Consider the following 22,510-nt stretch of genomic DNA (forward strand, 5'->3'; position numbering starts at 1 on the left):
TCCCTCTCTCTCTCTCTCTTACCCACACACTCTCTGTCTCTCAAATAAATAAAATCTTTTTTTTAAAAGATGCTGTTCAAAACTTTGAAAAATATTTAAAATGACTCCACAGTGATGAAAGGCCGAATGTATTTTAACCTCCTAAAGGAGTGCCGGGCACGTAGGAAGCCCTCAATAAATAGCAGTTGTTATTATCAGTAATAATAATTAAAAGAACACGGTGCTAAACAGCACACGGCAGAAGGCAGACGTCACAGAGAATTGGTCCAGTCCAGGCAGGGGGGAGGAGGGGAGGAGACTCCTGCGGAGGATCCAGCTTCCCACCTGCTCCTACGACGCTTCATCCACCCCAGACACCTCCCAGGGACTGAGAAACTGGCTGGGATTTTTCTCAGCCAGTGCATGCAGTTTACCCGTCAGCCTATAAAATATTCACTAGTCTCCAGGTTTGCCGGTGAACTTGCTCTGGGTTTTCCTTGAAGTCACACAAAACTCATGGTGAAAAGCAAGTGGAAAGAGGTGGTTGTGTTCCTGCCTGTGTAACTTGGCATTGGCCAAATCTCTCGTTTATTTATTTTACACGCAGCTGCTGACATCACCGCCTGAAGCAATATCCAGCAGGCCTGATCCCGGCTTGTTAGCCACCCAAAGTCAACACCGTTGACAAAAATTGTGACCATAAAATTTCATTTTTAATCTAGAGCCAAATATCTGCTCAAATAATCGCCTGATGATCCTTTCAAAGTATTAGAATTTTGGAGAAATCTTTCTGGGACTTGTTCTGTGACTTCAAAGGGCGTATCACTGGCATCGCTCTACTTCCCCATTACATTACGGTTATTTTATCTGCCCCGATGAGCCTCACCGAAGGTTGCAACACCGACCCTGCGCTCGTGCTCACTGAATCCACGCAAGACCGTCACCCTGCCTGGGAGCCGTACGAGTCTCTGCTTAGTTAGACTGTGTTTCGATTTCTAACAATTATGCCTTCTTTTTTCTTTTCTTTTTTTTTTTTTAATTTCAACTAAAGGTTCCTTCACACGTTACAATAGTAATCCTGTTGGTGGAAGACTTGTAACACCTAGATGAATTGTCGTTGGCAGCTCCTAGCCAATGCTAATTTAATGTCCCTGTGAAGTGACAGTCTTGAGAAAGACGTGTCTTCCTTAAGCAAATAAAAGTTTTCTTCACAAGAAACAAGATCCTGTTCACATATGTGCACTAAGGCTCCTTCACTTGCAGAATCAAATTCTGTCTTTAGTCCCCAGCAGAGGTGTCCGTCTTCTCAAAGAATCAGATTACAGGCCAGCTTCCGGAAAATTCTCCGCAAGTGTCGAAAAAGATACACAACGTGAGGCCTTCAGTCTCTCAGAGCTCAGTGACTCCACTGAGTTATCGGCACAGCTTAGGCCAAACTCCAAACAAAATAAACACCATTACAGGCGACATTTTTCTGCAGGAGAAATATTTCCTAACCTTGAACATTTGTTGCCGTTGACCCAGTAAACTACACCGTGCAGACGAACACAAGGTCTCTGATACGTGGCATCGGTGAGGCTGCAATTCCCACTTCCAACCAGAAGGTCTTCAAGAGCAAGGTTCTGTGTCCCTGGTGCCTGGCAATCGGGGTTGTGATGTTGAAGGACTACGAAAATGAGTAGGGGCTCGATTCCTGCTAGTTGCTGAGCAAAGAGGTTCAATAAATGTCCCTTCCTAGACCTTGAAAACTCAAGGAGCAAGTGGCTATCAATATTGCCAAAACTATCAGAAGCATTTTAATCCTGTATGTGCAAGTATTGAGAAGGTTGTTCTTGGGGGGCGGTGGGGGGAAGACCAATAATTCTGTAAGAAAGAGTCATTTTAATTTATGCTGCTGTAGCCGTGTTTGTGATCGAAAAGTTTGGAAGTTCATCAAGAGGGGAATAATTAAATAAATTATACCAAGAATTCTCTAAAAGCATGACACAGGGGACGCCTGAGTGGCTCAGTGGTTGGGCGTCTGCCTTCGGCTCAGGGCGTGACCCCGGGGGTCCTGGGATCGAGTCCCAGCTCGGGCTCCCCTGAGGGAGCCTGCTTCTCCCTCTGCCTCAGCCCCTCCCCCAACTTGTGTGCTCTCTCTCTCTCTCTCAAATAAATAAATAAAATATTTTTTAAAAAGAAACTTGATAAACAAGTAAAAATATCAATAAGTTTCTCATGACAGATATAATCCACTCTGACTTTCCTATTTCCATGATTTGATGCAAGTGTGTTTATTGTGCTAGAGACAGGATCGTGATTACAATTTATTTAATCTGAATTCTATTCCCAGCATCCTAAATTTGCCCCAGGCTGCATCTTAATAGTTTAGAGAGGCCTATGACCATCGAAGAATAGTAACTAGAGCTTTCTTTTGTTCTGTTATGAATTCGAGGTTTTAAGAATAAATTATATATAAGCTTTTTTTTCCCCTTAGTACAGCATTTATAACTAAAGAGTATATATAATCCTTTTGGGAAATACATTGCTGTCTAGGTTTATATTCTTCGAATACACTATTGTTATTATACTATATATTATATTATTATGCAACATTACTACATACTGTAGCTTGAAGTGGTGTCTTAATACACATCCTTGTCCTTAACGCGTATCTTATTAGATGCGAGGAGAGCATGGGGGAACTCGGAGATGGAGTGAATTTCAAAAATAGATAAGGCTGACATGATAGACTCAAATCTATGGGCAAGATGTGTTCCATAAATGGCTAAATTAAATATTTTTTACACATTTAAAAATATTTTTAAAAATCACATTAACATTAGCTCCAGGTATACAACACTGACTGATATAAAAATTCAGATTTAAATACTACACATTTTAAAATATTTTTAGGGACACCCTGAGTGGCTCAGCAGTTGAGTGTCTGCCTTGGGCCCAGAGCATGACCCCGGGGTCCCGGGATCGAGTCCCACGTCGGGATCCCTGCAGGGAGCCTGCTTCTCCCTCGGCCTGTGTCTCTGCCTCTCTCTGTGTCTCTCATGAATAAATAAATACAATCTTTTAATAAATAATAAACAAATAAATAAAACAAAAGTATTTTTAGATATTGCATTAACTGTCATATAAATTCATTAATCTCCCACAAAAAAAATCCAAAATGAGGGCTTCTTTTGAGAAAAAATTCTGGCAACTCTGAGCCCGCATTCACTTATAGCAACCATCCAGAGAAGCTGAGGGGCAGCCAACCAACCTCGGAGAACAATTTGCCACAGTCCCCAGTGGGCCCCACATGGTTCCAGAGCCCCCTGAGTTTGCAATCTCTGGGTTCCCCACTCCTGAGTTTGCAATCTCTGAGCTAGAGGACAAGGCAGTGTTAGGGAGCAAGGAAAGGTGAGGGGCAGACAGCAGCTGTGATGGGAGGGGGTGAGGGTGAGAGTCAACGGTTCCGTATACCACACACACACATCGTGCAAGCTCACAATTTTACAACTTAATATGACACCAGAATGTCACTGCTTAATACCAAAGACTGGTTAGAGCCTCCCTGGCATCTGTAGGCAGGAAGAAGAAACCAAAGAGGAGAGGTAGGCACTCCTCATCACAGCGTAACCAAGGGGACCGCTAGTGTCTGGGGGATGAAATGAAAAGAAACCAACCCATGGATGGCATTGAGCATAATTTAAGCTTTTCTTTGTAATTTGGTTGTCTTTAAGCGCCCCAGATATTTTACTGTGCACTGTGGTGCAGGTGCTTCACTTTCAAGCATTCTTGGAAAATGTTGGCTGAGATTCCTTAGCTTCACTTTCATTCTTCCGCCTTTATCACTTCAGTGTATTCTTTTATTATTTATTTTTTTATGGGGGTAAAATTGACATGTGGCATCACGTTGGCTCCCGGCGTACCACATAAGGACTGAGGACTGGAAGAGACTGTGAGTTGATCGCCGCCATAAGTCCAGCAAACATCTCTCACCATAGTTGCACTTTGTTTTTTCTTGTGATGGTAACTAAACTTATACTTTAAACAGGGAAAGAAAAGGTGCGCTTGCCCCATGCTCGATGGACTCAGGCCATGATACTTCGTCTACTTTCATGGCTTTTCGGTCTCCTCCCTCTACACACAACCACTGCTGATAATCCGTTCACCCTCTTTCTCACCCACTCCCTTAGTTCTTGTCTGACACTAAGAACTTCTGGAGAGCAGTGCCTCGTGGGCTTCATAGCATGAATTTTCCTTGATTTCTGTTCATGGTTTCTTTGGCTTCTTTCTGGGTTCAAGTTTCATGAGTTTCCTCAAGCCTGACCCCACCCCCGTCCCGGAGGACAGGGACATTGTAGTGCTAATGCACTGTTTGGTTTTCACAAAACATACTTACAATATTTTGTTGGTTAAAAGAAAAGAATGGGGGCACCTGGGGGGCTCAGTCGGTTGAGCATCTGCCTTGGGCTCGGGTCATGCTCCCAGGGTCCAGGATCGAGCCCAACGTCGGGCTTTCCGCTCAGCGTGGAACCTGTTTCTCCCTCTTCTGCTCCCCCTGCTTCTGTTCTCTCTCTCTCTCTCTCTCTCTCTCTCTAAAATAAAATAAAATCTTAAAAAATAATAAAGTGGGTTTTCATTTTTAAAATAGGAAAAAATGTATTTCTTTAAAACAAAAAAGTGACTTTTTACTGCTGGAGATGTGCATAAGTGTGGCCACCAAAGTGCCTCAGTCCTTAACCGTTTATGATTTTGGCTCCAGATACGTACTTATAAAGGATGCTTGCCCCAGTTTATGAGGGACCCAAGATAAATATATTTTTCTCAATAGCTAGAAAACTTCTAATAAAAACAACTTCAGAAGGACCCATCTCATTTCCGTTATTAGCTCTACTCTGCCTTTATGGAAAAAAGCGTGAACTGATTCTTCCAGAAATTACCATCAACGTAGCCATAATCCTTACACTCTCTGATGGCAGGAGGGCAGAGAGTGATGGTAACAGCGTCACTCGTCCTCTACTGCGCTGTTGTCTATCAACCCTTTCGTGTCATCACCGAAGCTTCATGATTATGGCCCATTCCTTCCCTGGGTTCCTTCTCCACCTACTTACACGCACCTACACACCTGCGAACACATGTGTGGAGACCCGCTGCCCCACCTTGTCACCTGTTGGCCCACATATGAACTTTATCTAAAATTCAAGCCTGAATCTGCAATGTCTCAGTCCAATTCTCCTTTTATTTTTCTATCTCTAACAAATGTGGCATATCAACCTCGCCCCTATCTGAACTCATTATCTATAAATAATGGGCCCTCCCAAAGCACATTAGTGCTTCCGGAGGAATGTTGCCCTTTTAGAGGTTTGATCCCCTAGACAAACAGGGCATGGAGCTCCAGCCACATTTCCAACATGAAAAATAGCCCTTTGTTTTAAAATTATGATTTTTTTTCCTAGGGAAAACGGAATATAGCTTATGATGACCAAGGCACAATTCCTCGAGGCAATAATTGAGTAACATTTTTCTTCTTCTGAAAGTCAGACTTTTGAAAAAGTCTAGCCATCTTGAACACAGATATGAATACAGAAATAGGTTCGGCATTACTGTGGAAAAATCCAGATTATTAAGTCAGAATGTATTGCTGGCTCTGCGTTCACAGCGCCAGATGCTGGCGGACAATGCACCAAGCATGTTTATGCCCAGTACTCGGGGCTTCACCCTTCAGACGGGAGGAAAAAAATTACTCTTAAATAAAATGGCAATGCAATCAAGAACAAGTAAGGCTTTAAGGCAGATTGAAAATAAGATGCTAGCCATACATCCACGGAAAGTCAGCAATATCAAAACGTGTGGATGCTGTCAAGCACCCATTTGAGATGGAGATTTCCATAGAGACAAACCAGCGAAGATGGAAGCCGCACTCCCCGAGGACCCGGGACTAGAAGCCGCATTTATCCCCACAGGAACCTCCTGGGGTAGATGCTGTCATCACCCCCCTCTTACAGATGAGATCAGGGGTGAGCAACCGGCCAGGATAATCAGCAGTTCCAATCAGAACTGCCCCTGGAGCCCAGCAAGAGAACCCCAAGTCTCTTATTCACCCCAATTCCATCTGCCTTCAAGAGCAAGAGAACTAAATCTTTCCTTTTCCGTTGGTGCAGCTTTTTGTAAGGACTTTAAGTGGTAAATAAAATCGGGTCTGCATGTGGCACCTTTCTTAAAAACCCATCTGGTCTTACGTCCATAACTTTGTACTTCACGTTCAGGGGAGCTTCCCTCCTCGGCCGTATGATCAATGAGCTGAGGATTTAGGGACAGGTCTTACCATTAGGTGAAGAGGACAGTCCTCTCTTCGATGGGACTTAAGGATGTCCACCTCCAGAAACAGCTCTCCCAGCCACTGATTGCTCTGAGTGATTGCATCCCCAGAGCGCATGTGGGAACGGCCACATGGTGACAGTTTGATACAAATGTGTCTTCAGCCTGGTTCCTGCCATCCCAATGATCCCGTAGCCAAGGGTGGCATGGGGGGTGACAGCGTGCTGTGGCAGCAGTGGCAGGTCACAGGAGGTGTTTCAATCACCACCTCCTCACCCCCGCGTAAGGGAGGAATTCCCACCAAGAGTTGTGCAGGTGGCCAAACACACGGTACACAACACGGGCCAGATGACAGCAGTGGTTTGTGAGTCACACGTGCTCACAGCCCAGGGGAGGGGCACACCGCTCGCAGGGTGCAGGGGGAGGCTCTTGGGAGCAGCATGAACATGAGGGGCTGCGGGAGGCTGGCTTTGTAGTCACAAGGGCTGAGGTGGCTCTCCCCTCCCGAGACAATGTGAGGAGCTCGTGTGGGTAATTCCGAGGACTGGCCGGAGCAGAGAAGAGCAGGCCCAGCATGGGTCTCCATGACGGGGGCACCGACTGGCTGGGGCACCTTGCCCGGGGAGCACCGATGGGGTTTGGCCCTTCCAGACTCTCCCAGTTTCCCCCAGATGTGGAGGCAACACATAATACTGGACCTTAATCTTAAGGCTTATGCGACAGGTGGACAAGTGTGGGGAGAGATGGAAGAGAGATGAGCTAAAGTGGGGAGGTTAGGGCCCTGAAACTGCAAAACCAGGTGATTTGAAGAGTGGGCTGGAGGTGGCTCCCAGCAAACTTGAGGGAAGACCTCCCGACGGTGGAGTCTCTACAGAGAAGTAGAGAATGGGTTGTTTCTTCTTAATCACTATTTCTGGCCCGGCAGCCTGGAAGTTAATGATAAAGCCAGTGAAAGGAGCTCTTTGCTGTGTTACTTAAAAGAGGATGGATGGTGTGTGATCGGACTCGTCTTTCACTTCTCAACTGATAGCACTGGCAGCTTAGGTACGAGAGAAATGATGTTCAAAATAGCTCAAACCTAGACGGTGTCTGTTGAGCACAGACACGGTTTCTTGTTGACAGTTTGGTCATCGATATACACGCAGTGTGATGTCTGCCTGGGAGACTGGCAAGATGGTGTTAGGTGGTTCTGGAAACCAAAGGAAACACAAGAGTGAATCACATAGTTATTTCCTCTTCAGTGTTCTTCAATCCAGAGCAAAGGCGGGTTAGAGTCCCCGCTTAGGCGCTAGGTCTTTACCCCATCCTAATAAATACTTACCAATCTTTCTGCAGCCAGGACACCTCTCACCCCCAGGCAGCGGCGGCCCACACCATCTGCCTAGAATTCGAGTCTACTGTCTTGCAGTGTCTCCTATTTACGGCAAGGTGGAATGGTTTTCCATTTTGATAGCGAAATAAAGTTTTCTTTTTGAATAAACATGTGTCCGTAGAATTAGATAAATCAGTAAGTGAATTTGAAGAGAACATTAAGTCAAGGTGTTGTATGAATGCAACAAAATTAGGAAGTTTATACATGAGCAAATGAAAGAAAACTTTGGATTAGAGACATTTTTAATATGTGTACATGTGTGTAGGCGTACCTATATAGTTATGACATAATATATATCCTGATCAGTCTCAAGTCTTCTGAAGTCTGACAAAGAATAGCCTTTTTTAAGAACTAAAAAAATCTACAATCTCTATTTTTTTGTGTGTGGGATAAGCTGTCAATTCACAATGATAGTCCCAAGATTAAATCTCCTATTTCACAAAAAAATGCTTTTCCCTAACTGACAACATAGTAGTAGGTGATCAAACATGCATACTCTACAGTCGTGTGTAGAAATCTAATAGTGTGTGAAGGCAGTAAGCTTTATTCCTCATGGTAACAAGAAACATCTGGCTCATGAGCCTGGGGTCCTGTCTAGAGATTAGGCCAAGAACTCTTCCCCAGAACTTTTTAGAATACCCTTGTCTCAAAATTTCAGTGCATGGTTCTTCTATTGAGTGAACCATCATCAAATGATCAGAAACATCAGGATCATCCTACCTCCCCACCACCCACATCGCATCTCGGCACGTCTTCAGGTAGTCAGATGTATTGTGGTGGAAAGATTACTCTGGAAGAACTGGGCCTAGCCATAGGCCTGCCCCCTTAATATGGGGAATGCCTGGACTCTTGCTAAAGGTAGAGCCAAGTCTGGCAACAAAACCTGGTACCCAGAGAATCTGGCAAATTTCAACCAGTCTAGACAAGTAGTGAGTGTTAGGATGTAGAAGATGGAATAATGGTAACAGGATCATCTGCAGAGGTGTGAGGGGCAGGGGAGTCTAGATAACCAGCAAAATTCAGAAATTCTACAGCCAGCCTCTGTAGAAGCCTATGTTTTTAGGAAGCCTATGTTGGCTGCTGGCTGAGATCCCACCACTGGCAGTGAGCTCAACACCAGGACTCCCAGTCTAGAAGAGGAGGAGCATAGGTTTATGAGGGCATAGGTTCTGGGATATGCTGCTCATCCTCTAGCCTAAGGAGGTCCAAGGTGGGGACTGGGCCTCAGGACGAAGGCCACAGAGCCTTTATAAACATCAACGTTGATTGAGCTAAGGCTTCGGAAGCCCCCTGCACTCTATACTGGAGGCAAAGATGAATCCTAGTGTGGTAGTGAGGCAATACTGTCCAACATTTCATGTTTAAGTCTTGCAGTTTTTCAGATATAAAGAGCAAAGCACAAAGCCTAGAGATATTTTTTTTAAGTACCAGACTGGAAGAAATTAGATACATGCCTATGCCATATATTTTCAGAAATGGACACCCTACAATCGCACAAAATAATAATTATTTGAAGTCCCCTAAGACCTTGCTACTCAATACGTGGAGCAGGGCCCAGCAGCATGGACATCTCCTGGAAGCTTCTCAGAAATGCAGTGCCTTTGCCCCAGTGCAGACAGACCCACAAATCAGAACGTGCAATTTAACAAGAGCTCTAGGTGATTGAGATGCGTATTAGTTTCGGGAAATACTCTGAGATGTATACTAGCTAGCCCACTTCTCTTTTCAGTGTGTTCATTCATGAAAATTTAGAAAATTGCCTTTCTTAGGCAGAAAACTCTCCATCATAGTGACTATGAGGAGTTATCTTTAAACATACTCGGTAATTGGCGAAGGTAAATAAGCTAAGAAACTTCCTCCTATCTCTATCCTCCACCTCTACCATTTCAGAACGGCAAAAATTCCCTTGTACTCAGCAAACCTATAATCAGAAATGCAAGTGGGATGAAGACTGGTGCACACAACAGGAGTGCACACGTTCCCACACGTTTGGGAAAAGCCCTGGAAGGTCTGAGGACAAGTTGAAAGCTTAAGCATCTACGGTAAATGCTTATATGCTTGGGTGTTTTGCTACATAAATCAGAAAGATCTTCAAATTTTGACCTTGTCTACTGGTTGAGTGCTCAGGTGGGTTATCAGCTTCTTCCTCATTCAACTTGCTAGTTCCCAGTTGCCGTGCTCCTTTCTGGGCTCTATCCGTTTTCAGGCATCTGTCCCGTCTACAGCTCTGACCTCAGAACCTTGGCCTTCCCAAATCCTCAGAGATCACATGAGACTCGCTTGTAGCTCTTCCGTAAACTCTTCCTCTTTCATTCTCAAGGAACAATGCAGAGCCATGGTCTGAGATATAAAAAAGGCGCCACAATTTAAAATACTTTTAGACTTAACAAAACTGAATCATCAGCAACATTTTGGTCTCTTCTTGCTTTTGAAAGTTGTGGCGGCTTGTAGGTGGTATGAAATCTCTCATAAGTATGAATATGCTTTTGCTTCAGAGAACAGGGAGATAGAAAAAATTGGAAGAATTTGATTCGAGCATCAGGAGGACCTCTTATGAGTGAATCTGAACTATGGAATATAGACAGTTGGGAAGCCAACAAAATGACCCTTCGGAAAAGGCAACCAAGATTTCATCAAAGTTATAGACCACGGATAGATCCAGATATCTCCTTGGAGACTGGGATTATAAGACAGTATCAACCAAGCTAAATACCATGATTGGCCACAATTTCTCCTTAAACCCAGATGCCAGGTTATATGAAGAAACTACCGATGTGAGCGTTTTTGTTAATTAGAATAATCTATGTACTTTATAATTTTCATACAGATTGTTTCCATGGTATCAAAAATTCGATCACTGAACAAGCTTGAGTATGATAACAGTATTTTTTTTTAAAGTGCAACATAGGTGAGGTGAAGCATCTTTTTTGTATGACTTGTGTAAATGAAGAATAGTAAGGATTTTTTTCTCTAGTCACTGATACATAATGAAGATATAGGTAGGTGTGTAGGTACAGCATGCTAGTACGTGCTTTAGTTGATGGAGATTATGAACACATTTTTTCCCATTAGGAAAAAAAATACCATGGTTCATAAAAAGAAAATCTATAAAAGAATCGTGTGTGTTTTCACTGGAAGTTTACCAAATCACCGTGTGTAACATACAGAGAGACGATAACATTTATGTTACTTTACTGTAGGGGCTTTGCCAGAATAAACTTACTCTCTAGTTATTTAATAACTTTAATGGATTGATTATAACTTGGTATGTAAACTCCTAGTTCCTTGTTTTAAAAAAGATAAAGTTATTTAATGATTATTAGTTAGTCGTTAGAGAGACTTAGAGAATTAGGTAAGAAAACACCACCTCTTCTAATCAGTCTAGAGCAGCCCATTGAACTTCCCAGGGGACCTTCAAAAAAGGCTGAATCTCAGACACTGAAACGGATCTCAAATTTCTCAGGACTCATGAAGAACACGACAATAAATGTTACTTTGACCAAAGAACATTAAGCAAAATAAAGGCCTTGCTTATTGCTTTTGTTTTGGCCAAGTTTAAATTGAGCAACAGTATTTTCAGCAGGATCTCTATGAGGACTTCTGTTCAATGCCTGCCCGGTCCCCTGTGGAGACTATTGGAGATCCCCTGAGATCCAGTAAGAGATGGAAGCTTCGTGATGCAATTTCTCCAACATCTCCATTAAGTAATAATACTCGGCTTCAGTCTGTGAGTCACAGATGTTTGTCATTTGTAATATCTGAATTAGGACAAGCCCTCACATCCCTTCTTTTCCAAATATGATTTACATTTTAAATTCATTAATAAGATAATGGATTATGTTGCTACCAAATACAGGACTGGCTATATTAATTGAGTTAAAAATGGGCAAGCATGACACGGTTTCAGTGGTTCTAGGATGATCTTCACTAACAATAACTGCCCCGCGCCCCCAAAGCCACCCCACTCTTCCCCCATAACTATTTCCCCTCCGCCTGACCAGTTATCTGAAATTGAACAATTGGGAATCATTTTTACTTTTTTTTTTTTATCTCATTTTAAAAGTCAAAGAAGTCTGGGAGAGGACACAGAGGTCATATTACACAAATCATTTACATCTCAACAAATATTTTTAAAATACTAAGTGAGGCAACATTCAAAGCACTAGAGATAAGGAAACAAGGAATGTGCCTGCCCTCCAGTCTCTCAGCCTAGTGGGTTAGAAGCCCATGCCTCTGGCTGCGGGGGAGCTGTGTGCCAGCTACAGGGGCCCTCGGGAGCTGTGACACTCCGGTCTCCTTGAGGCCGAGGGGCTTCAGAACCAGGGACAGGACCGCTGGAGAAGGAGTAGACCCCTACAGGCCCTGGGGGTAGGGGTGGAGAAGGCTAGAAATACGCAGGGCGGGGACTGTGAAGGGAAGGAAGTGCAGGCCCCTCAAGGACAGAGCAGCGGTGACAGGTGACTTTGAGCGCATCCAGTCAGCCCGTAGGTTAGGGAACATTTGGGGAAAGAGGAAGAGGCAAGGCTGCACGGTGATATTATGAGTTCCATTTTACAGATAAAGGAGGGTGAAGAACTGAGAGGTCAAGGAACTTGCACAACAAGGTCCCTGCGCTCGTAAAGTCTCAAAGATAAGCTTCCAGCCAGAGGACCTGCCAGCAGCTTCTGGATGCCGTTTGGGAGACAGAGAGGCTCAAGAAGCATAAAGTCACCGGAGGTCTTCAGAGAGATTTCAGGCCATCGGAGCCACGTGCTTAGCCCTCCTAAGGTGGGTGGTGCCAAGCAGGGCCCACCCCCCCACGCTCCCCCCCCACCACCCCTGTGCTTTACATGAGGGCCAGCCTGCTAGGGCTCCTGAGGCCAAAGAGTGGATATCTTAGAGAAAATTAAGGGCTTCTCCATTCTGCTCACTCAGGTAGCATCTACTTCCAAGAAGTCACCACCCAGAGAGATGCAGGAGCAGAACTGATGGCCTCCCTACCCATTGCTTTGGAGGGACCACACCCCAGGTCTTAGGAAACAAAACCCACGGCCTTTAGGGCCAAAACTCTCCATGCTCAAAGGGAAAGAAACAGCCTCATCTCCATCTCTCACCTCCAGTCATCGGCCAACACCCAGCTGTCAGCTATCACGGGTCCCCTCTTGCAGTGACTCCATCACCCCCATAATGCATTCTGCTTCCTTGCAGACTTAGCTGGCTTTCCTCCCCAACCCCAGCCTCTGCCACCATATGCATGGAACCACAGCGTCACAATCAGCAAACTCCTTTGTACCCTCAATGCTCTTCTCAGAGCACCCCTCCCTTCCACGTCCTGCCTCACTGAAGCCACTGGGCACAGGACACGTCATACACACAGGATGAATAAATACCATACCAGGCTCAATCCATAAAATATGTTTTTGCTTTAAAAAGAGAGATTTATCATAAAAATCAGGGTGAGGGGAAGAATGAAATTGCCCCAATCTTCACTGTCTCTGGTTCCAGAAAGAAACGCACATCCCAGTACTATATCCATTTGAGGAGCACTTAAGTACCAGGCCCTGTGCTAAACCTTTGTTTCTCACCACCAGCCCCTGAGGCAGAAACATTGTCTAGTTCTCCAATGAGCATTCTGAAGCTCCAAAAAGTTACATCTGTCCCCAGGTCCCGGAGCCACCCGAGTATAGAGGCGGGACCCCAATGACTTCACCTGCCGCACACAAAGGTAATTGGTTCTCCCTCCTTGATTCACATCTGTGCCACCTCTGTAATTTGAATATTTTCAGGAAAACCATCTTGAATTCTGATGCCCACCCCCACCCCCCAAACTGGTTTCCATACACCGTGTAGGTCATGTATTATTTTCTTACAAAGGAGGCTGTCTTCTCTAGGATAACGAGGGTCTCAATTCCACCGTTATTGCCTTTGTATTTCCAAGAAAGCATTAAGAATTACATTTTCCTAAAAAAAAAAAAAATACATTTTCCTGTGTAATTTAAGTGGACGATCAAGCCAGAGCTTACGGGCCTAGTCTTTTTAAGGAACTGAGGCCTCCACTGCGGCTCACAGAGAACATATCCTGAGCTGGTTACTCCTAGATTGTGCTGAAAATATTCACAGTAACCCTAGTGTTATTATTCCCTTTTTTCTAAGGGGCAAGCAAGCCTCAGAATGTTAAGGTAATTACTTCAGATCAGAGTATAAAGCCACAAAACCCAGATTTTAACCCGGTGCCTTTGCAATCTTGTGGAAGTCACACTATCAGAGTGCATCCCCCAGAACAGGGCCTCACACAACTCTTCCTATCCCCGTACCTTCCATAAGAACTCTGGACTCACAGTCACGGCTAGGGGCCCGGGAGGTTTTTATGCCAACATCCAAGAAGACTTTATGCCCCCAGGTTGTCTGGCATCTAGGAACCCCTGCCCCGCCTACTGGAGCAGAGCTTCTTGTGGTGAGACATGCACGATGCTCTTTTAACAAGCATCCACATCAGAAAGTGTTCCAGGTGATCTTGCATCCTAGGTGTATCCTCCTCAAGTCTCTGTTACAGCTGGATTGGGGAGTTGGGGGGTGGTGGTGGTGGTGGAGACACAGGGGTCAAGGGCAGGTGAGTTCCGAGTAAACTCTCCGGCTTCCTGAACAAACGAATAATAAGGGTTATGCAAAGTCAGAAAGAAGAGCACGCCTGCTCGTGTACTCAGGAACCACACATCTAAAGGAGGGTGGAGGGGGTCAGATGGGGGAAGGGGAGTAAGAGACACAGGCTTGCAGCCTGGGAACAAGCAGTCACAGGAGCACAAGGCACAGCAGAGGGGACACAGTCAATGGCCCTGTAATGTCCCTGTTGGGTGACCGCCGGTGGCTCCGCTCTCAGTGAGCACAGCACAGGCACCAGCTTGTCTAGGCCCTGTGTCCTGCACCTGCACCCAGTGCGGCAGGGGCATCAGCCACATGGCAACAGCAGCCACGACCACACTGAGGATGTGTGTCCTTTATAGTCCTGGCCCAGGGTCAGCATTTGCATGTAGGGACAGAAGTGAGGAGGGACAGAAGGAGGGAAGGAGCAGGGAGGGCAGGGAGCAAGTTAGGACTTCAGAATTTCATTGGCTGACAAACAGCCACCACGGCCACCACCACCACCTAGGAAATGAGGGGAAAGACAAGATGCAGAGGATGGGGATGAGGAAGAGAGTAAACAAAAAGCAAGAAGTTCTAATGAGGCTCTGATGAGCAGCAGGAATGGAAGCAGCTCCCTTTAGACGTATTCTGATTAGGCTCGTTTCCGAGTTGTGTCCCCATGGGTTCTGTTGCTTGTTACCCGTGTGTTTTATTTTGAAAAGGTAGGATTTGCTCTGAATGTCCAGGCAATTTCAGCTCCTGCAAGAGGAGGCAGCTCAATAGGTAGCAAGTGGAATATAGCCTCCATTATACTCGGCCTGGAAAAAAAAAAAAGAAGAAGAAGAAGGAGAAGGAGAAGGAGAAGGAGAAGGAGAAGAAGAAGAAGAAGAAGAAGAAGAAGAAGAAGAAGAAGAAGAAGAAGAAGAAGAAGGAAAGAAGAAGCAGAGAAGACGAAGAAGAAAGAAGAAGAAGAAGGAAAGAGAAGAAGAAGAAGAAGAAGAGAAGAGAAGAGAAGAGAAAGAAAAGAAAAAAAAAAAGAAAAGGAAAAGAAAAGAAAAGAAAAGAAAAAAAGAAAAGCAAAGAAAGAAAAGAAAAGAAGAAGAAGAAAAAGCCCACTCTGGGGAATTTGCATATGAGACTTGGGTGCACTGCGGTGGGTGATGGGCGGGGGGGGGGGGGGGGGGGGGGCGGGGGCAGGTCTATTCTCAAATGGGGGAGCTGGGACAGGACGTTAGACACTGGGCACTGAGCTCAGGGGCTTCACCTGTCAGAACAAACTCCCCAAACCTGCACAAAGACAGTGAAAATCACACAGGCCTCCCCCTTCTCTTCAGGGTGAAGGTTGGCCGGGGAGGTCCTCAGCAGGGTCTTGGCCTTGGCCTTCCCTTAACGACCCCACTTTATCAAAGGAGCTGGAAGGTTTTGTGTTGTTGGGTTTTTTTTTTTTTTCCATTTTTCTTCTCCATCCTTTTTATTAACAAAAATGTGTTACAAGAGAATTATCTTCCTCGAGGTTAAAAAAAAAAGTCACCTTTTTCTACTAAGTAACACCCTGATGAGCTGGCTTTCTGGTCGCTTGGCCCTCTTAAGGGGAATCCAAGCCACAGTGAGGATTAATTTATTCTATTCCAAGGCAAGTGTTTGGTGCCTCTCGTAACATATTTTCTATGTCAATACATTCATAGCTTAAAAAGCCAAAATAGTGAGGTTGCCAGTATTAAGCCTTTCTCACGAGTGAATTAGAACTCAGTCTTCAATATATATTGTTTTAACTTGCCAGAATGTTTATGTAAGTTTTAAGAGACAGATTTCTTTCTAAGTTTTAATTTACGTTTCTGCAGGCACAGCTTCAGGGAAGCCCATAGCTCCACCAGGTTTTGCTTTCATTATCTGAGACTCGGCCTCAGAATTAGGAAATGTATGTGAAATCATATTTAAGGTGAGAAAGCCCCCAAACAGCATTTTTATTGTGGCCCCTTTACGCCTACTCTCTTAAATCCTGGCTATCTAAGCAAAAACATATGTGAAGAAGGCAAATATGAACACTCCCTGAGTGATTCTAAGTCGGTGCACATTCCTTCCTCACTTTGTCATCTGACAATTTAACACGTGGGCCTGAGGGAGCTAAAACAAAAGAAATGGATATGTTGTATGAGGCCAATTAATTTACAAATGAATGATATTAAAAGTGAACTTTCTAGAATCAGGGAAACTCAAGAGAAACATAAAACCACACTCAAAGGGAAAAAAAAAATAAGGAACACATGTTATATTTGGATCTTAAGAAATATGCAGGTCAAGTGTACATGAGATAGAGATACACGATATTGTTACTTGATTTTTCTGAAATGTGTGTACAGTTACACTAAGAGGATTCTTTTTACAGGTAACAGTTCTTTTCCAAAAATGATATTCACTCTTTTTTACTCAAGTCTGTATGTGGCTAGAAGAATACAGGTTCAAAACGAAAATTGCTCTTAATAAAATGAAGACTGAGAAAGACTCAGAGGAATGTACTAAAACAGTGGTTTCTGGGGTTTGAGATTCCATACATTAATAAAATCTCTATCGTTAAAAAGGCATGAAACGATGGCATCTGGGTGGCTCAGTCGGGTAAGCATCTGCCAACGGCTCAGGTCATGATCCTGGGGTCCTGGGATTCAGCCCTGGGTAGGGTTCCCTGCTCCAGAGGGAGCCTGCTTCTCCCTCTGCAGCCTCCCCTGTTTGCACTCTCTCTGTCGAATAAATAGTTTAAATCCTAAAAAAAAAAAAAAAAAAAAAAAAAAAAAAAAAAAAAAAAAAAAAAAAAAGCCATGAAACACACAGGCTCGGGATAAGGTATAGCTTTTTATTTTAAACCAAAGACGTTTATCTTCATGAAAAGCTCCCTACATTGCCCTTTTCACTTTTCCAGTAGCAGAAAGGGTAATTAATAATAATAATAATAATAATAATAATAATAAATTAAAATTTCAACTTAATTACAAAAAATAGCAGTCCCTGAACTAAATGTTTAAAATATTAACTCCTTGGCAGACCAAAAGCAGTGTCAGCTATAAATGAGGTAAATCTTGCCTCCTTTATGAGGATGCACATAAAAGCTCATCTGATTAATCTCCCAACTCTTAGTGTTATTTGGCGTATTCTTAGCATTACCTTCTAAGCGTGCAGTTTTCTGTATTGAGGGAATTAGTTAAAAACAACCATCAAAAGAATGAAGATTAATATCATCAGTTTTGAGGCAATGAGGCTGATCACCAAAACAGTAAGTTTTATCAACAGTAGGTTTTTCCCCATAAATGAAACTTGACTGAAATTGGCTGTGTTCTCTCTGTAAAGGAACAACCTCAGATGGGTGTCCCAAAGCCACCCCTTGATAGAGGACATTAAGTGACATGTTGTGTGCATGTTCCAATGAAGACAGCATGTGTCAATGTCCCGTGATGATTCACATAATGAGAATTAAGGATTCTGGATGCCTTGTGAAAACAGACTGTATGTAGCTGCTGGCACTTACCAGTTTGCCCAACTCAGGCAGCTGAAGAACGTCTAGATCTTGTCAGCACCAGAACTGACCACCAATTCCCTACTGTACACAAGGCCTTGGGTCTTGACCCCACCGAAAGACTCTCCACGATTGGTGAATCGTGTTCCCAGATTGTGGCCAGGGGTGCCCTCCGCCTCAATGGACAGGGTGAAGATGGTCTTCTGCTAGCTTGAGGCCAGGCAGGGCCACCCTGGTATGTGGTGCACCCTAGCTCTTGGGATTTGGGTCCATTTCCATCATGCAGAGGCAGGACCTTCAAGGTAGAGGGACGAAGCTGGCAACCTTGGACAAATTCATCTTCATTCCTGCTTCCTCCTTACAGGACACACATTAGGACCCCACCAAGCATTAGACCCTGGAGCCCTCTGTTCCTCATAGATGTTGTGCCCATGCGAGTTGGTGGGCCAGGTGGGTGGTGCGTCCCGACAGTGCTGACTTGCCTGTTAAGTACAGCCTGTGTATTGTACACTTTTCAGTTTAGATCGTCCACGAGGAGGGTACAATCTAGGTTGCTCCAAAATTAACATGGATTGCCCAGTTGTTCCCTTCCTGACTGAGTCAATTACTCCCACACATACGACTTTTTCTGCTGAATATACGATTTCAGACTACATCTCAAATTTCCTTAAGTATGGTAAAATGGAATGTCATGAATCACGGTGAGGTTAAAAGTCTGATTTAAGTATTTTGGTGACCACATTTATGTCTTTAATTACTTGAACACAATTCGAATAGAGTTAGAAAAGAGAAAGAAAATGCATACTTGGCTCAGATTTTAATTCTCCTCTATGTTACCCAACACATCTAAGTGTAAATCAACTGAGAAAAAAAGTCTCTTTTGTTTCACGTATCCCTAACCAGTGATTTAAAGTAATAAATGCTAATCCAGGAGGCTGATTTGATTTTTTTTTTTTAGATTGTATTTTTTAAGTCATCTCTATACCCAACGTGGGACTTGAACTCACGACCCTGAGATCAAGAGTCGGATGCTCCACTGACTGAGCCAGCCAGGCGCCCTGCATTTGATTGTAGTAATCACCAAAAACCTTGCCCCAATTTTTCATTAAAATAAGAGGAAAGAAGTCTGTGAATATATAACATACTGCTTCCACCAATCACATTTATCTGTAAGAAATGCACAGCATTTACTATTAGCAGCCATATAAATGTGCTCCACACTTCACTGCAGCTGCTCTCTCCCCACCAGCACCACCAACCGAACCCCCAAGCTATTTTACCACTGGCAGGACACATGGTGAACAACCTGGACATTCCTCTGCCATTTTCTGTACCCAAAACAGCTGCTTGGTGGTTAAGGTAATAACATATTTCATGTATGCTGGGCTTTCAAGCATGAAGATTCAAACTCATTTCACTATAGAAACAAGAACCAAAAGTACCAGAAGGCGATGATAGACGTGAATTGAACCCAACAGGTATAATATTTGCCCAGTATTCAGTTTCACCATTTCTTCTTCCAGCTTTACCCCCTGGCAACATCTCAGGTGTGGTTTACGCTGCAGACCTCTCAGAGGTTGACTGGAGACAAGTTCTTCCACCCGTAGGAACAGGACCAGGCTCATGTGCATCTCCTGTATCACTAATGTCTCTTTGGAAATTAATTCCAGGATACTGACCCTTCACCAGTCCTACAGAAGATTTTCCTTAGAGTGTGCAACTATACTTATTACTGATTAAATTACCACCCAATCCCACTCCCCCACAAAAGTTTACCTGATTCGATCATGAGGAACCTTTTTGTGGCCAGGGTTACATTCATTTTCAAGAGTTTTTACATTTGAGATTTAGTTTCCAGAATCCAATCGGAAAAGATCCAGAGTATTATCACCAAGAGACCCAAGAGACTAAGCGTCACTGCTTATCCCGGCTCTCCAAGCTCTTCCTCCTCCACAGAATATGTGGAAATCTGAGCAAGCTCTGGGGGAGAAACTGAGGAAGAGAGTGCCATCACATTTGTTGCTGCGTATCTATCCTACAAAACTGTCGCCAGGCAGGTACACAGACTATACTAAGTATTTCCCAAGGGAAAGGGGTCTTTCCTTAGAGATCATAGAGGCTTCACCCTCTTGTAGGTAAAGCAGAGAGGCCTGGAGGTTAAGTGACTTCCAAGTCATACAAGTCATTAGTGGCAAAAGCAGGACAGGAATCCGGCTGCCATGAGTCCAGGTCCATACTTGCTCTCACATGCTGTCCTGACAGCCTCCTCATAGCCCTTGGGTCCCCTTTCCAGGCTTTGAACGAAGAGGATAAATAAATGGATAAAATAACATGATCATCACTGGTCTCACAACGTGCATACATGGGACGTTTCTCCTAATTCTCTTTCCCAGCTTTCAAGGTCAGCTGCACTTACTGTCTCTTGTTTTATTCAAAATATTTGTTCCAAGTAAATCAATCCCCCCTGTTTTTGGAGGGCGCATATCCGTAGCTATTGTCAGTTTTCAATTTAGCCTCTCCAAGATAATTTATCGACACTGATCCACCAGCTAATTGTTTAAACAGATAACGTTCCCAGAAGTGTGAGCATACTGCTCTAGACACCTAACCAAATACTACCAAGAAAGTGCCTAATAGGGCGCTCTGTTGTCTCCGGAGGAGATCACCCAGGAGGAAGGAGCGGTAAAAGAAAACCAAGAGTCTTCATCACTTCTTTTTAATTGTTTAACTTTATTACTGTTGCACCATTTATACAATTACATATAATTTCAATGCATCCATTGTACATTTTTTTGTTTTTTTTTTTATTTTTATTTTTTTCCATTTTCCAATGAGTGGTGTGTTGGTGTCTGTGACACAGAATGGAAGAGAAACCGGAACTGCAATGAACGCAGACTTTTTTTTTTTTTTTTTTTTCATCTCCACTGACCAATAAACAGAACTACAGGTGCACCCAACCACGGACATGCATTAACTCGTCATGAGAAATCTAGGGAGGCTAAGTAGGATGAGAGAATGTTTGTTACTCCCAAAAATACCTGGGGAGGAAGAATGGAGTGTTGGCATCGAGATACATGTGGACAGGCTTAGTGGGCTGTCTGAAAGTTGGCATTCATCCACAACATTAAAAAAATATCAAAATAAGAAAAGCTGTAAATTAACAAGAAAACACAGAAAATACTGCTTTCATAAAGATCTGATTGCCTTGGCAGAGGCCCTGCGGGCAGAATCAAACGCATCACTCCCAACCCCCTCGCAGAAGACAAGATACTCGGATCTTAGCGGCGGAGCGCATGTGACAGCAGTTCAGGTACAAAAGATGTACTGTACTTTCAGACATTGAGCTTTAAAATCCAGGACTGATTGGTAAAGTTGACTGAAGGTATATTAGATATTTCCCCGACAAAAATACTATTTGGATTCTCCCCACCCCCTCCCTCCCTCGATGGGACAACATCCTTCTTTTTTGTTGTTGTTGTTTTGTTTTTGTGTGTGTGTGTGTGTGTGTGTGTTGGTTTTTTTTTTTTTTTTTTTCTTTCGTGTTTTTCCTCCTTGGGCAATACATATCATTACTTCCGATGTGAAACGAGTTAGTAGAGGAGAGAGAGACAGAGGGGAGAGACACAGGGGGGGACACAGGCGGCGGCCCGGCCGGCCGTCGAGTCAGTCGGCCGGCCGTCGAGTCAGTCGGCCAGCGCGACGGCTTGCTCGGCGTGGCCGGCAGGGGGCGCGTCGTCCGCGGGGGCGCCGGGGGCGGCGGCCGAGCTCTGGGCCTGGGCCGCGGCCGAGCTCTGGGCCTGGGCCGCCGTGGCCGCCGGGCTCTCCTTGCTGGACGGGGCCGCCTCGGCGCTGCTGCTGCCGCCGCTGCTGGGTTTTGAGTCTGAAGCCGGGGCCCCGTCGCTTTTCGTCTCCTGCGCGCCGGGAGCTGCGGGAGCCTCAGTCTTTGCGGGTTCCCCGGGCTCCTGGCCCTGCTCCCCCGCCGCGGCCGCGGCCTGGGTCGCCGGCTCGGGCTCCGCGGCCTGGGGGGCGTCGCCGGCCGCCGGCTCGGCCTCGGCCTTCTGGGGGGGCTCGGCCTTGCCGTCGGCCGCCCCCTCCGCCTCCGTGGGCTCGGGCTCCGCCTTCGGGGCGTCTTCCTTGGCCGCCGCCGTGTCTTTGTCGCCTTCCTTGTCTTCGGGCTTGGCGGCCGCGTCGGGCCCGTCCTTGTCGGCCTTCTCCTCCTTGCCCTCCTTCACCTCGGCGCTCTCGGCGGCCGCCTGGGGCTCGCTCTCCTTCGGGGTTCCCTCCTCTTCGGTCCCCGCCCCTTCGGCCTTCTTGTCCTTGTCCTTGGCCTTCTCATCGTTCACGTTGTACCCCTTCTTCTTCTTGCTCAGCTTACCTCCCATCTTGGAGTCTCTGTAACACAGCACAACACGACAGGGCACAAGGAGGGGTTACTCGTGGCTGGGGGGGCGGGAAGGTCGTGCCCCTGCCCCCCACCTGCCCCCACCGCCCCAGCCCCACGCGGGGGGAAGGTCGTGCCTCCTGACTCCCACTGCCCCCACCTGCCCTCGCCGCCCCAGCCCCACGCGGGGGGAAGGTCGTGCCCCTGCCCCCCACCTGCCCCTCACGCGGGGGGAAAGTCGTGCCCCCTGCCCCCCACCTGCCCCTGCTGCCCTGAGCTCCACGCGGGGGGGGGAAGGTCGTGCCCCTGCCCCTGCCCCCCACCTGCCCTCCACCTGCCCCCACCTGCCCCCGCGCCCGAAGCCCCACGCAGAGGG

General features: G+C 45.4%; 1 protein-coding gene across 10 annotated transcripts in view; it reads right to left on the minus strand.

Moving 5' to 3' along the window:
* Window positions 1-20,463: 20,463 nt before the first annotated feature.
* Window positions 20,464-22,510, minus strand: part of BASP1 (brain abundant membrane attached signal protein 1) — a 57,843-nt gene continuing 55,796 nt past the window's right edge. For all 10 annotated transcript variants that reach the window (XM_038535435.1, XM_038535431.1, XM_038535429.1 and 7 more), the window contains exon 2: window positions 20,464-22,145. In XM_038535435.1, the coding sequence (XP_038391363.1) occupies window positions 21,437-22,135 (699 nt within the window). In that variant the 5' untranslated portion in view covers window positions 22,136-22,145 and the 3' untranslated portion in view covers window positions 20,464-21,436. The remainder of the gene's footprint in view (window positions 22,146-22,510) is intronic.

The sequence above is a fragment of the Canis lupus genome, chromosome 4 (genome assembly GCF_011100685.1).
Source record: "Canis lupus familiaris isolate Mischka breed German Shepherd chromosome 4, alternate assembly UU_Cfam_GSD_1.0, whole genome shotgun sequence".
NCBI classification, from domain to species: Eukaryota; Metazoa; Chordata; class Mammalia; order Carnivora; family Canidae; genus Canis; species Canis lupus.